The following is a 15,294-nucleotide window of genomic DNA, read 5'->3' as shown; positions in this document are numbered from 1 at the left end:
CTAACTGCTGCATCATGGGCAAACGTGGGATCTCGCATCTCCTGCAACGGTTCTGGGAAAGCGCAACTGCCGCGATTCTGTGAGATCGTGTTTCCACTTTTTGGGGTACGGGTACCGGCTCGGTATATACCTCTGGTCAGCATTCGTCTCGGCTCGGCTCATGTTGCCCCTGCTCTGCTCATACCATTTGGCTGAGGTGATTCATGCCGGGGTGGAAATAGTAGCATGACCGACCTGGTGCTTTTATTTACTTAACACCAGTCCCCCAGTTTCTGGTCTTGTGAGTGAAATGAGTCAAGAGTAGAAACTGATTGTCAAATCTTGCCAATCCGGGGGCTTCTCCTCTGGTTTTCTATTTACAGGGACGGACCTGAGGATTTCTTTTCTTGAGGGGAGGTTTTGACCTGAGCATGGGCCTAAATGAGCATGTCCATTGCGTATCTGGGCTTGCATCTAGCCTGGCCTCTTGTAACAGTTGGTGACGTGGCATCCGCAGACTCTTCATATTTTGAAATTTGAAATGACGGGCTATCTGTCCTCGATGTACGGTGCGTCTCCATCACTTTAATGCTTTCATTTCCCCCTTTTCGTTTCAAATCCCTAGACTGGAGTCATCATCATCTTGTTACTCGTTCCTCCGCCGTTAACCAAATTTTCTCTGAACTTTGCTCATACTCCCAGCGTCCGGAGTATCCATTTGCTGGGTGTTTTCTCTGTCACGGCAGCGCTATCTATGTCCGTCTGTTCCAGGTATAGCCTTTAACCTTTTCTTTGGCTGTTGTTGATTGGGTTCTGTGTTGCCCCTTTTTGTATTCGTGTACTTGGGTTTGTTTTGGTTTTTCTTTTGAGATTCCGATATGTCAAACCGGAAAAGAAAGTTAATTGTTGATGAGGGTGATGAAGAATCAGGGGATTCATGCCTCAACGTGCCAATACCCACCGATTTCTTGGGTCCCTCCAGTAGTGTAGGTCCTTCCGATGGCAGGGATACCCTTGAGTATCCACGCCCTCTGGTTGTCTCTTCCTCCCCCGAACTAGCGCTTGTAAAAAATAGAGGTGGACCCGCGTCGGGCTCTGGTGAGAACCACAGCTTTGGTGGGATTGGGATCTCTGAAGGAGTTGGCGATGGTGAGGGGAGCAGTTCCGGACCGATCCGATCTGCTCAGAGAAAGAACCTAGGCTATAGGGTGGAGGCTGATTCCTACCCTATTGATTTCATGGCTTGTGCCACCACCCCCACTGACCTATTTAAACTTAGGAACCTCTACAACATCCCCAGCGAGGTTCTTCTTGTAGTTCCTGGAAAAGGCGATGTCCCTAGTCGGCCTCCGAAAGGGTATGTGACGATGCACTTGGAGAGTTTCAGACTAGGAGCTCGGCTGCCCCTTCAACCTTACTTTGCCAAGATACTGGGCGGTATGCACCTAGCCCCAGGTCAGCTACACCCAAATGGGTGGAGGGTTCTCTCGGCGATGTTTGTGTTGTGGGAGAGGTGTGGGTCGGAGGAGCCTTCTCTTGTCGAAGTGAAACATCTGTATCAGCTGCGGAGTAGCCCAAAGGAGGCAGGCTGGTATTATTTTATGTCCAGTTCTGCCAAGAGGAAACCGATCACTGGGTTTCTATCTTCATGTAAAAATTGGAAGAACAAATTCTTCTTTGCTGGAGGGAACTGGTGTCCAGCAGTTCGGTCGCTTGGTGGGGACATTTATCTTCCCACCCATTTTGTCACCCCAGGTCGTTCATTTTTGCCTATATTCTTAATTAGACTGCTACTTATTGGGTTCTTTAACCTTTTGTGCTATTTCAGAGTCGTGGGGTCTGATCGGGGGGCTTGAAGATCGGCCTTTGCTTCAGGTGGAAATGGCTCTATTGAACGCGTCTACCTGCCAAGACCTCCTGTCACCAACAAGTTTGGTCGGCTCGGGCTTAGTGGATATAGCCGCCGGGATGGATAGCAAGATTCTCAGTGCTATGACCAGAAAGCGTGGTCGGGCTTCGAGCAGCTCCAGCAACCCTCCTCCTCCCCCGAAGAAACCTAGCGTTGGTCCTTCCAAGACGCCTGTTCCTGCTCTGCCCCCACCTCCACCTCGTAAGAGTGTTGGGGAGAAAATCTCCGACAAGAGTCCTGAGGTCAGCTTGCAGTTTGGGGACCGCTCTTCTCCTCTACTATCTCGGGATCAAGTGGACTACCTGAGCCCGTATCAGAAGGATTACAAAAAAGTGGTGGGGCCCAAGATGGTGAAGGACATCGAGAGTATGAACCTCTCTGAATTAGCTGCTACCGTTCACAGAGTGTTCTTCAGGTTGGCCACCATGGTTTCGTGCTACAAGATTGGGTCCGCGCGCCATAAGAAGAAACTCCAAGCTGACAATCAGGAATTGAAGAAGAAAGCTGAATCTGCTAATCGCTCCAAGGAGAAGCTGGCTGAGCTGAACAAGCAAATTATGGAGCTAGAGGAGAGAGTTGCGGTTGCTGAATCCACTTCCTCCAAACTCGAGGGTGAGCTGGGTGACCTGAGGTCTGATCTCCATGCTACTCAAATTGAAAGGGATACTCTGAGGGCCGCCCTTGAGGGGGAAATCAAATCCTTGGGTGAGTAGCTGGCTAGGAGAAAGGCAAATCCGCTGACGTGGATGATCGGCTGGATGCCGAGTATGACTCTGGGGTTGCCTTCTCCTATAAGTGCATAATGTCTGTGCTTAAGGAAGAATATCCCGAGCTGGACATGAGCAAGCTGGAGGCTGGAGTGGAGAGGTACATGGCTGAGGTCGACCAGGGTGATAAGGAGCAGGGCGGGCAGGATCAGGTGGAGGCTCCTTCGAATGGTGTGCAAGAGGGGGAAGCTGGGGGATGCACTCTCGAAGTGGGTCAAGGGTCCATGCCTCCTCCTCTCGGCATTGCTGATCTTCCACCTCCTGATGTTGCTGATCCCTCACTTCCCAAGCTCGCTGATCCTTCAGCTGCTGGAGCCGTTGATTCTCCTAACCTTTAGGCCTATTTTTTGTATAAGCTCTAGATTTGCGTTTGTTTTGTAAACAATTTAAACATTTATAAAAAAATTTTTTGAATGCTCTCTATTGGTTTTCCTGTTTGGTTTTTTAGTGCATCGAACAGGAATAGACATTCGTTTACCTTAGTAAAATTTTCGCAAAATTGCCTGCTGGTCTTCGGTGACCGAGTAGGAGTAAGCATTTACTCGCCTTAGTATAATATTCGAAGCTTTAGCTGCTGGTCTTTCGTTGACCGAGCAGAAATAGGCAAGCTGTTGCCTTAGTAGAATTTTCGAAGCTTTACCTACTGGTCTTTCGTTGACCGAGCAGAAACAGGCACTATGTTGCCTTAGTAGAATTTACGAAGCTTTAGCTGCTGGTCTTTCGTTGACCGAGCAGAAACAGGCACTCTGTTGCCTTAGTAAGCATTTAATGTGCTTGCTAGCAGAAAGGTTCCATACTGAATTCATCTTTATTGAATTTTGAATGCGTTACAGAAATGTAGGACATATGTGTGTGTCATAAATCACTGTGTTCATAACAGAAATAACTTATCAGAATGAAAACTAGTAGGGCACTTTGCTTACTGGAAGTACTTTTTCAGGTGCTCGGCGTTCTATGACCTCTTCACCTCTCGTCCGTCTGGATACGCCAGCTTGTAGGCTCCCGGACCAGTTGCTCGTATCACCCTGTACGGGCCTTCCCATTTCGGACCAAGAGCTCCATGGTTAGGATCCTTGGTATTTTGGTTCACCTTCCTGAGCACCCAATCTCTTGTTCGGAACTGCCTCACACGTACGTTCTTGTTGTAATAACGCGTGACCCTTTGCTGATACTGAGCCACTTTCTGCGAAGCCCCTTTCCTTTTCTCCTCCAGCAGGCCCAGGCTCAAGCAGATCTGCTCGTCATTTTACTCCTCATTGAAGTATTCCGTCCGATGTGTTCCCACTCCAATTTCTGCTGGGACTACCGCCTCGTGACCAAAAGCTAAGGCAAACGGGGTCTCCCCTGTGGCAGTTTTGTGAGTTGTCCGGTAGGCCCACAGTACCCCTGGTAGCTCGTCAACCCAAGCTCCTTTCTTCTCTCCCAATCTAGTCTTTAGGAGTTTCTTTACCACTTTGTTGGCTGCTTCCACTTGTCCGTTTGCCTGGGGGTGTGCGGGGGTGCAGAATTTCAGGTCCACCCCTAAGTTCCGGCAAAACTCTCTGAAGTTGTTGTTGTCAAATTGCCTCCTATTATCGGTGATAATGGTATACGAGATTCCGTATCTACAGATGATGTTCTTCCAGATAAAATCCGTTGTCCTTCTCTCCGTGATTTGGCTAAGGACCCCCACTTCTATCCACTTGGTGAAGTAGTCTATTGCTACGATTGCATGGGTTGCCGCTCCTCGGCCTTTCGGTAACGGACCAATCAGGTCGATTCCCCACTGAGCAAAAGGCCATGGGGATGTCATAGTGGTCAGCTTTTCTGGGGGTTGTGCGGGAACCTCTGAGAAGCTTTGGCAGGTTTTGCAATTCTTTGCCATCTTTTTCGCATCCTGGTGCATGGTTGGCCAGAAGTACCCTTGTCGGAGTGCCTTGAAGGCTAAGGTTCTTGCTCCCGAATGATTGCCGCAAATTCCTTCATGAATCTCCCTTAGTACATAATCTGCCTCCTCATCATTCACACATCGCAAGAGGGGCAAAGTGAATCCTCGGTGGTAGAGTACCTCATCGAGTAGAGTATACCTCGCTGCTCGGCATTTCAGCTTTCTTGCTTGCCTTTTGTCCTCTGGTAAAACGCCATCGCGGATATATGCAAGAATTGGGTCTATCTAGGACTCTTCAGTGCTTATTCTCATCACCTCTGCCTCCTCCCCTATACTTGGCGAGGTCCTTACCTCCAGTGGAACCGATTTAGGTAATTTCGGATTTGCAATTGCAGCCATCCTAGCTAACATGTCCGCTCGGTAATTCTCATTTCGAGATATCTGCTTTACCTCCACCTCCTGGAAAAGCCTAACCATATGCTTCGCCTTCTTCAAATAAAGTTCCAACTTCTCTTCCCTTACTTGGAATTGGTCGTTGAGCTGGTTACATATTAGCTGGGAATCTACTCGGATTTCAACCCTTTCTGCTCGTAATGCATGTGCCAAACCGAGTCCAGAAATGAAGGCCTCATATTCAGCTTGGTTATTCGTAAGCTGGAACTCGAACTTTACTGTATAAGACACCTCGACACCTTCTGGGCTTCGTATTATAACTCCTGCTCCGGATCCCTGTTCACTACGTGACCCATCAACCATCACCAGCCATACCCTCTTTGGATCCTCCTGTCCTGCTGGTTGCTCTTCTTGGACCTCTTCCCTTGGTCCAGCACGATCAACCATAAAATCAGCCAGGGCTTGGGCCTTGATTGCTCCTCGGGGCCTGTATGATAAGTCGAATTCGCTCAGCTCCACGGACCATTTTACTAACCGACCAGACGCATCTGGTTTTTGAAGCACCTGCCGAAGGGGCTGGTCAGTCATCACAATGATCTGGTGGGCTTGGAAATATGGTCGGAGTTTGCGTGCTGCGGTTATCAGAGCCAGCGCCCACTTCTCCATTAATGGATATCTGGTTTCTGCGTCTACCAGGGCCTTGCTTGTGTAGTATACCGGGTGTTGCTTCCCTTCTTCTTCCCTGACTAAGACCGAGCTGGTAGCCCACTTAGAGATTGCTAAGTATAAAAGCAGCTGGTCACCCTCTCTCGGAGTTGATAGTAACGGGGCGCGGGCTAGGTATTCCTTCAGCTGTCCAAATGCCTCCTCACATTCCAATGTCCATTCCATCTTCCTCAATTTCTTTATGATTTGGAAGAAAGGGTGGCACTTATCAGTGGCTCGCGAAATGAATCGGTTCAATGCTGCCAATTTCCCGTAAGGCTCTGCACCTCCTTAATTGTTCGTGGGGACCTCATCTCTATCACCGCCCGTATCTTTTCCGGGTTGGCCTCAATCCCTCGATGGCTCACCAGGTATCCCAAAAATTTGCCCGAGCTGACCCCAAATGCACATTTCTCCGGGTTCAGCTTCATTTCATACCTCCTCAGCAATTCGAAGGTCTCTTCCAAGTGCTTCACATGATCTGTCGGTTCTCTTGACTTGGTGATCATATCGTCCACGTATACTTCCATAGTGTGGCCGATCAATGGCTTGAAGACCTTGTTCACTAGCCTTTGATAGGTAGCTCCTGCATTCTTTAGGCCAAAGGGCATCACCATGTAACAGAACAAACCCATGTTAGTTATAAAGGTGGTGCTTTCCTCATCCTGCTCGTCCATGGGTATCTGGTTGTATCCGGAAAAGGCATCCATGAAACTGAGCAGACTATGACCCGCGGTTGAGTCTACCAACTGATCTATTTTTGGTAGGGGAAAGCTGTCCTTTGGACATGCCTTATTGAGGTCCGTGAAATTTACACACATTCTCCACTTCCCATTGGCCTTCTTTACCAGTACTACATTGGAAATCCATTCCGGGTACTTGGCTTCCCTTATAAATCCTGCTTTTAGCAGCTTTTCCACCTCCGCATTAATGGCCTCGTACCTTTCCTGGTTGAAGCACCTCCTTTTCTGCCTCACCGGCCTTGCCCCTTTCTTGACTGCCAGCTTGTGACAAGCTACCCCTCGATCAATATCTGGCATATCCTCATGAGACCAGGCAAATATGTCCGCATGGGACTGTAGACACTTCACCAGCTCGCATTTTATTTCTTCACCCAATTCCGATCCGACTTTGACCACTCTGCTCGGGTCACTCCTGCTCACAACAACCCCCTCCAGGTTCTCAATAGGTTCCTGGCGACCATTTTTTGAATCCCCTCGGTTATCTAGAGAGGTAACCTGCAGTGTTTCCTTGGCCGTTGTAGCATAGCAGCTCCTGGCCATTTTCTGATCGCCCTTTACTACACCCACGACTCCACTTATTCTGTATTTCAGCGAAAGATAATGCGTGGACATCACACATTGGCTTATCCTCATGAATGGTCTCCCCAATATCATCTGGTAAGGACTTCTTTCCTCTACCACTACAAAGTCCAGTATCATCGTTCTTTCAAATGGCTTTGTCCCCACAGTAATCGGGAGTTCAATGATCCCCATGGGAGTTAGCCGTCCCCCTCCAAATCCCTTCAAGGACGTATTTGTCCGTTCCAGTTTCAAGTCTGCAATCCCCATATCATCTAGAGCCGACTTAAACAGGATGTCAACCGAGTTGCCTATGTCTACTAATATTCGTCGCAATTCTGTACCGGCCACCATTGCCTTAATCACCAATGCATCTTCATGAGGATATAAGATACCCTCTTCATCGTCATCTGTCCACATAATGGGAACTTGTCGCACTTTTGCCTTCTTGGTTGCTGGCAAATTGAAAAGCACTTCTTTGCTAGTCATGGCGTACCTCCCATAGTTCTTCCGTGCTCTGTTCGAATCCCCGGCCAATGTTGGCCCTCCTGCTATCACACGGATGGTCGGCTGTTCACGTTCCAAATCCCTCTCAACTCCGTCATCCCGCGTGTACTGCGACTCCGTGACAGGGGACATTCCATCTACGTACTCGTCCAAGTATCGGTTCCTCACTAAGTCCTCCACCTGAATCTTCAGGTCACGACATTGGCTGATAGTGTGACCGTGAGTGTCGTGGAACTTGCAGAATCTGCTCTTATCCCGTCGGTGAGTCGGTTTTGTTATTGGGGCTGGAGGGTACAGCAGGCCTCGTCCTTCAATCCTCTCATACAATTCCTCCATGGAGATCTTTAAGGGAGTGTACTGTCTATATGCCAAGCTCTGGTCTACCAGCTAAACTGCTCGGCTATCATGAATGCCACCTCGGTCTGGCTCGGTCGCTAACTGATCTGGTCGTCTAGCCCTGGAATTTATCGCATGTAATGCTCTGGGAGTGTTGGGATAGGGGTGGGCAGCCATCTGCCGGAGTACTCGCTGCCGCTCTGGGATCGGGGGGCGCAGAGGTTGAGCTCGGCTGTGTTGAAACTGTTGTGCTCTCGGAGCTATGGGGTAAGGGCGGGACCGAGCTGATATTCCGCCCATCATTGAAGATTCTCCGATTCGCTTTTCCGACCCGCTCCCTTTCGGGGCTCGCCGGTCCTTTCGCCTCAGCTCTTCCAGCTGTTCACTTTTAATTCTTGCCGATTTCTCCTCTTCGATTTCTATATCTCGCCTCGCCTGCTCATACCCCGCCGAGTAATTCTGTACGAGGGGGCTTCTTAAGTTATACCACAGTCGGCCGATCCTTACACCTTCTTTTAATCCCCTCAACGCCTGCGGGTGATTAAAAGCTCCCAGATCCAGCACGGCTCGGTGATATCGTTTTACAAAGTCTCGAAGGGATTCATGCTCCTCTTGTCTCATCCCCATCAGTTCCATCATGTCGTCCTCTGGGGCTACTGCCCCTCGGAACTGCTCGGCCAACTCCTGGCACATCTGCTCATACCCCTTTATACTTCCTCGGGGCAGCTTGCGGTACCATTCTCGAGCTCGTCCCTCTAGCGTCAACGGGAACGCCCTGCACCTCTGAGCTGGTGTCAGCCCCTGCACACCCGTCATATCGTTGAAACGCTTAATGTGCACCAGCGGGTCACTTCGCCTGAAGTATTTGAGGTCGGGGAAGCGGAAGTCTCTTGGGATTATGGTACCCATGATCTCAATTGATAACAGAGATTCTTCATCTAGCATTATCCTCCAGCTCGGGGGTTTTCTCTTGCCCTGTATCTCCTCTATCACCTGCGCCAATCTGCGCACCTCCCCCTCCAATTCTATAGCACGGTCAGGATCCCGTGCAGCTATCTGATCTTGCTCCTGCTCGGCGCTCTGCAACCTTTGTCTGAGCTCTCCTTCATCAACATTTGCTCATCGGCCATTAGTTTCCCGTATGCGTCCGGGGCGAGGTTGGTCTCCCCCTTCATCCACGTGTTCCCCTGGGATCCGACCAGTACTTTTGTGGGGATGCACCCCATTAAGTTGGCCTGCGGGCGGAGGGATTTCCTCAACTCGACGCCTCCGGAGGCTTGGTTCTGCTCCGACTTCATCTCTTCCCATGGGGGTTTCACAATCCCTTCTCCGTTCATCCCTCAACTCAAACAATATGGACGCGAGAGTCTCCATTTGTTTCTCCATCCGCTCCAGTCTGTCTTGCATCATCCTCTCTCGGGCTTCATTCGCAATTTCCCGGAGAGTGATTGTCTCCACCGTTTCATTGTCCTCCCTCAAAGTATCCTTTCTTGACACATCCATATCTGATCGTTCGTTGCTTCTCCGGTAACTGCTAATTTGGTGGTAGCTTTTTATTCAGCTCCCCACAGACAGCGCCAAAATGTTGATGCCGAAATCTGCTCGTCCTTAGACCGACCAGATTCTTTCACCAACGTTTAAGTTATCGACTGCTGCACGAACCGCTAAGGCTGGAATCACCCTCCTTTCTCTCACTAGACCTGCGTTCACCGAAAACGGATCAGAGACGCCGGTGGTTTTGCCGGCGTAAACCCTCCGATGCCTAAGTTAGCACAAGGTGTTTACGGGAAAACAGTGTAATTTGGATTTAAGATGTTTGTTAGAAATTTGTAAGGAAATGGCCTGGTTGCAATTTGGCAGCGTTTTCCCTCTTTCCAGTTTTTCTGTCCCCTTCTTCGTCGATTTCTTCTTCTTTTATAGCCGCTGTCCCCACGTTCCCGTTTGCCCTTCGTCCCACCTTTTTCGGATAGTGGCAGCCCCTCATGGGACTCTAACTGCTGCATCATGGGCAAACGTGGGATCTCGCATCTCCTGCAACGGTTCTGGGAAAGCGCAACTGCCGCGATTCTGTGAGATCGTGTTTCCGCTTTTTGGGGTACGGGTACCGGCTCGGTATATACCTTTGGTCAGCATTCGTCTCGGCTCGGCTCATGTTGCTCCTGCTCTGCTCGTACCATTTGGCTGAGGTGATTCATGCCGGGGTGGAAATAGTAGCATGACCGACCTGGTGCTTTTATTTACTTATATGAAATGATTTTAATTGTTTTAGTTTATCTTGATGTTTTTACATTGGTAAGACGATTATATACTCTTACATTAATATGATTAAATTAAGTTAAAAAAATAAAGTAATTAGTTATTTGGTGATTCGATACCTTTAGGGATCCCTATCTCCTCCTTTTAGTTAATTTTAAATCATACGGGAATATAAATAGAGCATCGAAGATGGGTATAGGGATGTCGATCTTCTCCCTATTGCGATCTCTATTTCTAGTAGATTAATGATACTAAAATATTTTTACTATTTAAAATAATTTTAAAATATAAATTATTATATTTATTTCAATAATATATTTGCATCTATTATAAATATTCCAAATAAATATTTGTAAAATATATTTTACAATTAATAAAATATATCTCACTTACCATTGTAAAAAATATTTTATTTAATATACAAAATAATTTAAATATTTATAATATTTATTTTAGTATTATGTTTCCATTTATAAAAAAATTAATTTAATATAATAAAACATGTCTAGTAGTTTATAAAATATTAAAGTAGTTTTTATTATTAAAATTATTTTAAAATGTACATATTATTACATTTATTTTAATATTATATCTCTATTTTCATAAAACATTGGAATTAATTTAATACAACGAAAGGTATTATAGCTTAAAGAAGATTTTGGTATCTCTTAGTAGAAACTTGAGAATTTTTATGACTATTTTCATAAACCTTGGGGGCATAGCTATCATTTGTCCAATTTAAAATAGGGCGTGGATATTTTCAACCCACTATTTTTATAAACCAGCCCATGTTCATAAAATAATTAAAATAAGTTCACCCTAATTTATAGAATTACAAATTAATAATAAGTTTGAATAATTAATTAATTAAATCATTCTTATAATATATTTTTTCTTACTTTGTATTTTAACAATCTTTAACAATTTAAGGTTACTTTAAGATAAGTTTAATTTAACTAATTTACCCTTATAATCTAAAATAACCAAATCACCCTAAGAAATATATATTATTGTAACTAATTGTTTAGGCACTTAGTTTTATATTTTATATAAAATTTCATAATTTTCAATAATCCAGATGTCCTAATTACATCTCGTTATACTAATAATATTAATATTAATAATATACTAAAAAAGTATATTAATAGTGGAATATTAATAATTATACTAAAAAAGTACTACTCATACATCCTTAAAATATAATTTTTTATAAAAATTTATTAAAGTAAAGTAAATTTTTAGATATTTTTGGTACTTTTGCCTTATGAGGTTAGAATAATTATATTAATTTATGTTAAAACAACTTTATTGATCAAATAGTCTCATAAAAAAATTAATGAATATGGATTTAATTGGTTAAATTTTTAAATTTCTTCTTAATTTGAATTTTTAAAGAATATTGTGTACTTGTTGTAATAATTTTTAAAATTAAGGTGGGTTTACAAAATTTATGGGGTGGAAATATCACCACCCTTTTAACTAATAACATTGCTCATGTGAATTGACAACTACTAATGTTGTTGTACATTATGTGTCATCACAAGATTCTTATCCTCATCCCCGCGCGGCTATTCTACCTGATTTCTTGGGTCAACGATTTTCTCTTTCTTTTGGAAAAAAAAAAATTGAATAATGAAAATTCTTCACAATAAATTTATTTGATCACTCCAGCTGACCATTTTCATTATCAAACGACAAATCAAACTACGGATAGCGAACGCGTTCATTCTCAGAAGCCTTCTTCATTATTCTTGCGCTTTGATATTCATTATAAATTTATAATTCTCATGCCCGTGATGAGGCAGAAGGCACTGTAACTTCAATTGAGAACAAGGTGAGTACAAAATTCCAATCCATTGATTATATATATACTATAATTTATGGATGTCATTTAATTAATTCACGTAGGAAACAGAAGATTTGAGGCTGAAGATTGATGAATTGGCCGAGGAAGTAAAGAATGGAGAAATTAATTAAGCAAATCATGAATCAAATACGAGAAGAATCGAAAGAAATTGAAGAACCGTTCCAACAATCACCTCCACTCGTAGGTGATTCTATTTTTTCACTTTTATTACCTCCTTGCTTTTACCTCATATAATTTCAGGCAAACGCTAATTTGGTCCTTATAATTTAAGAGAATTATTCCCTATAAATTTTGTCTTATTAGATAAACTCTTACAATCAGAACACTAGGCCAAGAAGACAAAGGCTTCAGCGAAATGGACAAATATGGCCAGGTCAAATAATTTTTTTTTTTTGCTTCTTTTTTCACAATTAATGCTTTCTTTTTCTCGTTGTTTTAGTTGATTAAGTTGTATTCATTATTTTATTATTTATTTTATAGTTTTTCTTTTTCTTTAGTGATGGCCAACAGCTTATTTACTCGGTTGAGCTTTTAATAAAGAAATTTTATTTCTTTTTGTTAAAAAAATTGCCCCAACCCTCCAAGGGTTTCACCAAGTAGTTTTTTTAATTGATCACCAGAACTTAAATTTTGAGGAGGTTGGCGGGCTAAAAAAAATAATTAATTTAAACTTGTAAAATTAATTTATAATAAATTAATTTGTGGGGTGTACTCAGAAATAGGGTTTTTCAGAAAATTTTTAGGGGTGCCAGTAGCACCAATCTTAATTTTTAGAGTTTTTCTCTGACGAATATTTCGAAAGAGTTTATAAGCAGACTAAAATATATATCTGACTTAGCTTGAAAACTTTGAATTCAACTCACTAGCGAGAAAATTCTAAATTAACTATTTAAGATCCGATACTTATGAAGACAGTAATTAACCAAACATGTCTTGGTCTTTCTATTTTTTATATCCTTTTTGTTTAATCAGTTTTTCTCACTCTCCTTTTTGGTTTATAGGTTATGAGGTGATCGGTGAGGTAAGGAACAAATGTTGACTCAAAAGTCTATCAATTTTTTTTTTCTCTCTCTCTCTCTCTTTTCTTCTTCTAAGACACTGTCTTATAACCAGAAAACTAATCTAGGACGACAAAGGCTTCAACGAAAGGAAAAAATTTGGCCAGGTCAAGATACATATTTTGTGTTCTTTGTTTTCCCTTTTTTCCTTTTCCCGTTAATCACAATATTTTTATTCTAAATTCGAATTTTGTAAAATCTGGATGTTCTCAAACCTGACAACATTATATATATATATATATATATATATATATATATATATATATTATTTCTTTCTTTTTATTAAAATAAAAATACTCTTATAAATAGAAAAAGAACTCCAATGTATTGAAAATTTTATTTTTTTATATTTCAGTACATTGGAGTTTCGCATTTTTTTTTAATTTTCGAATAGGAGACTAAGTCTGGAGATAGTCTTTTTTATTTCGCATTTTTTTATAAAATAAAAAAATTTATTTTTTGTTCTTCTTTTTTCACATTTTTTTTATAAACAAATATTTACCCTTTTACATTTGTCCTCCTATATTTTCATTCTTTTATGTTTAATTTATCCTTTTTTCTCCTTTTTGGTTTCTAGGTTCTGAAGAGGTAATTGGTGACGGTTGTCATGTTTCGATTCGTACGGAAACTAAGAAAAAACTTCAAGATGTAGGGATTTGTGCTCTTCATAATTCAAAATATAAATTCTCCTAGAAAAAGAAAAAATTCTCTTTATAATTCATAATATAAATTTATTTTTTCTAATAATATACCAGATTCGCGGAAACAATCCATACCCAGGATCCAAGGTCAAGGATAAAGCAAAAGAAATTGTTGATGACAATAAGGTCAGTTCAAAATTATTTGCAAACATCAATCCAAAACAAAATTCATTACTGTCTTATATGTGTTATTTTATTATTATAGGAAATAGTTGCTAATTCAATTAGTGAAGGCTTTGAAGTGATTGGCGACGAGGTAGATCCAGGATTAAATTTATTTTTATTTTAAATTATTAGGTAGGAAAAAGAACACTTACATCCCTAAGGTCGGAGAAATAATTAAATAGACCCCAAATTTTCTAATCCCAAGATATTTTTTTATATCATAATATTTTTTTTATTAACTCAAAAAATATTGACTAAATAAAAATATAATTTTAAAATAAATGTAATAATAAATACATTTTAAAATAACTTTAATTTTATACTAAATAGAAACATAATGTTTAAACAAATATATTAAAATCTAAATTATTTTAAATATTATGTAAAATAATAATTGGGATATTTTAATTTTTCCATTGGAAGTTTTCTAATATATCACGTAAGTATCAAGATTTCTTAAAAGTTGCATTTTACTACCTAATGTTTAGGCTATTATCCTTTAACCACCAAAATGTTAATATAGTTAAAAATTTGCTGATGTCATAAGGGTTTAAGGAATTTTTCATTAAAACCAATATGCATCGTTCTCAATTATGAAATAAACTGCTAAATAATAAAAAAATTAAAAAAATCCTAACCCGAAATGAAAATTAAATGGCAATTTGAAGAAATTGAGAGTGAAGAGAGGAAGAAAGGCAAATGCTCTGAGAATTTGAAGAAGGGAGTTCTTAGTTGAGAATCTGAAGATGAAGGAGAAATGGAAAAGCAGAAGAAACGAAGAAGAAGAGAAAAAGGGGGAAAAAGTTATGGAAAAAAAAAGAAGAATAAACGAAGAGGGAAAGAAAAAGAAAAGGAAAAATGAGAGAAATTTAAAGATGAAGAAGAAACAGAGAAGCCGGAGAAATGAAGAAGAAGAGAAAAAAGGGGGAAAAAAAAATAAAATCAGAAACACATTAAAGCCCTACCCGCCTCAGCTGCCGCAACCATCCATCTTCTTTTCCTCGATCATCACCACTAGAAAACACTGGCCATCATAACCCAGCAATCAACACCATGAACCGCCGCCTTAATGACCATAAATACCATCAAACAGCTACGCAGCCAAACAACACAACTCGGGTTTGTTATTTTTTTTTTTTCAAAGGACAAGATTGTCTTTTACACTCTAGGGACAAAATTGAATTTTAACTTATATTCAGTTAAATATTTACTTATTTTTTAATGAAATAGTGGTACAGTAATAACCGCATAAATATTAAGTGGTAAAATGCAGTTTTCACGAATCCTTAATGCTGACTTGGTATGCCAGAAAACTTTTGGTAGAAAAATGTCCCTAATAATTTAAGCACCATTAGTAAGTAAGATATTTTACTAATTGTAAAATATATTTAATCCAAAGATTTATATAAAATATCTGTAATAAATACAAATATATTATTCAATAAATATAATACTTTTATATATTCAAAATTATTTTAGATAC

At 41.4% G+C, this 15,294-nt stretch overlaps 2 protein-coding genes and 1 long non-coding RNA gene across 3 annotated transcripts; 2 read left to right on the top strand and 1 right to left on the bottom strand.

The window, feature by feature from the left end:
- Positions 1 to 857: 857 nt before the first annotated feature.
- On the top strand, positions 858 to 2,601 carry LOC112097848. Its single transcript, XM_024183440.1, has 2 exons — positions 858 to 1,695; positions 1,808 to 2,601. Exons 1-2 carry the CDS (start codon positions 858 to 860, stop codon positions 2,599 to 2,601), a joined length of 1,632 nt encoding a protein of 543 aa, XP_024039208.1.
- Positions 2,602 to 3,901: 1,300 nt separating this feature from the next.
- Positions 3,902 to 5,806, bottom strand: LOC112097847. Its single transcript, XM_024183439.1, has 2 exons — positions 4,858 to 5,806; positions 3,902 to 4,764 (listed from the first exon to the last, which is right to left on the bottom strand). The coding sequence occupies exons 1-2, from the start codon at positions 5,804 to 5,806 to the stop codon at positions 3,902 to 3,904; spliced, it is 1,812 nt and encodes a 603-aa protein (XP_024039207.1).
- A 6,384-nt stretch (positions 5,807 to 12,190) lies between these two features.
- On the top strand, positions 12,191 to 13,053 carry LOC112098549. The gene is made up of 3 exons (XR_002905660.1): positions 12,191 to 12,260; positions 12,889 to 12,908; positions 13,001 to 13,053. It is a non-coding gene; the product is annotated as an uncharacterized LOC112098549 (long non-coding RNA).
- The last annotated feature ends 2,241 nt before the right edge of the window (positions 13,054 to 15,294 follow it).

This window comes from Citrus clementina, unplaced genomic scaffold, assembly GCF_000493195.1.
Source record: "Citrus clementina cultivar Clemenules unplaced genomic scaffold, Citrus_clementina_v1.0 scaffold_5, whole genome shotgun sequence".
NCBI classification, from domain to species: Eukaryota; Viridiplantae; Streptophyta; class Magnoliopsida; order Sapindales; family Rutaceae; genus Citrus; species Citrus x clementina.
This window is presented reverse-complemented; position numbering and strand designations above follow the sequence as displayed.

Excerpts from the sequence above, each read along its gene's own strand:
- LOC112097848 (XM_024183440.1), top strand. The coding sequence starts at position 858 with ATGTCAAACCGGAAAAGAAAGTTAATTGTTGATGAGGGTGATGAAGAA. Across the intron at positions 1,696-1,807 it reads TCCAGCAGTTCGGTCGCTTG|AGTCGTGGGGTCTGATCGGG; the intron begins GTGGGGACATTT and ends GTGCTATTTCAG.
- LOC112097847 (XM_024183439.1), bottom strand. The coding sequence starts at position 5,806 with ATGGAATGGACATTGGAATGTGAGGAGGCATTTGGACAGCTGAAGGAA. Across the intron at positions 4,765-4,857 it reads GGAGGTAAGGACCTCGCCAA|AGGACAAAAGGCAAGCAAGA; the intron begins GTATAGGGGAGG and ends GCGTTTTACCAG.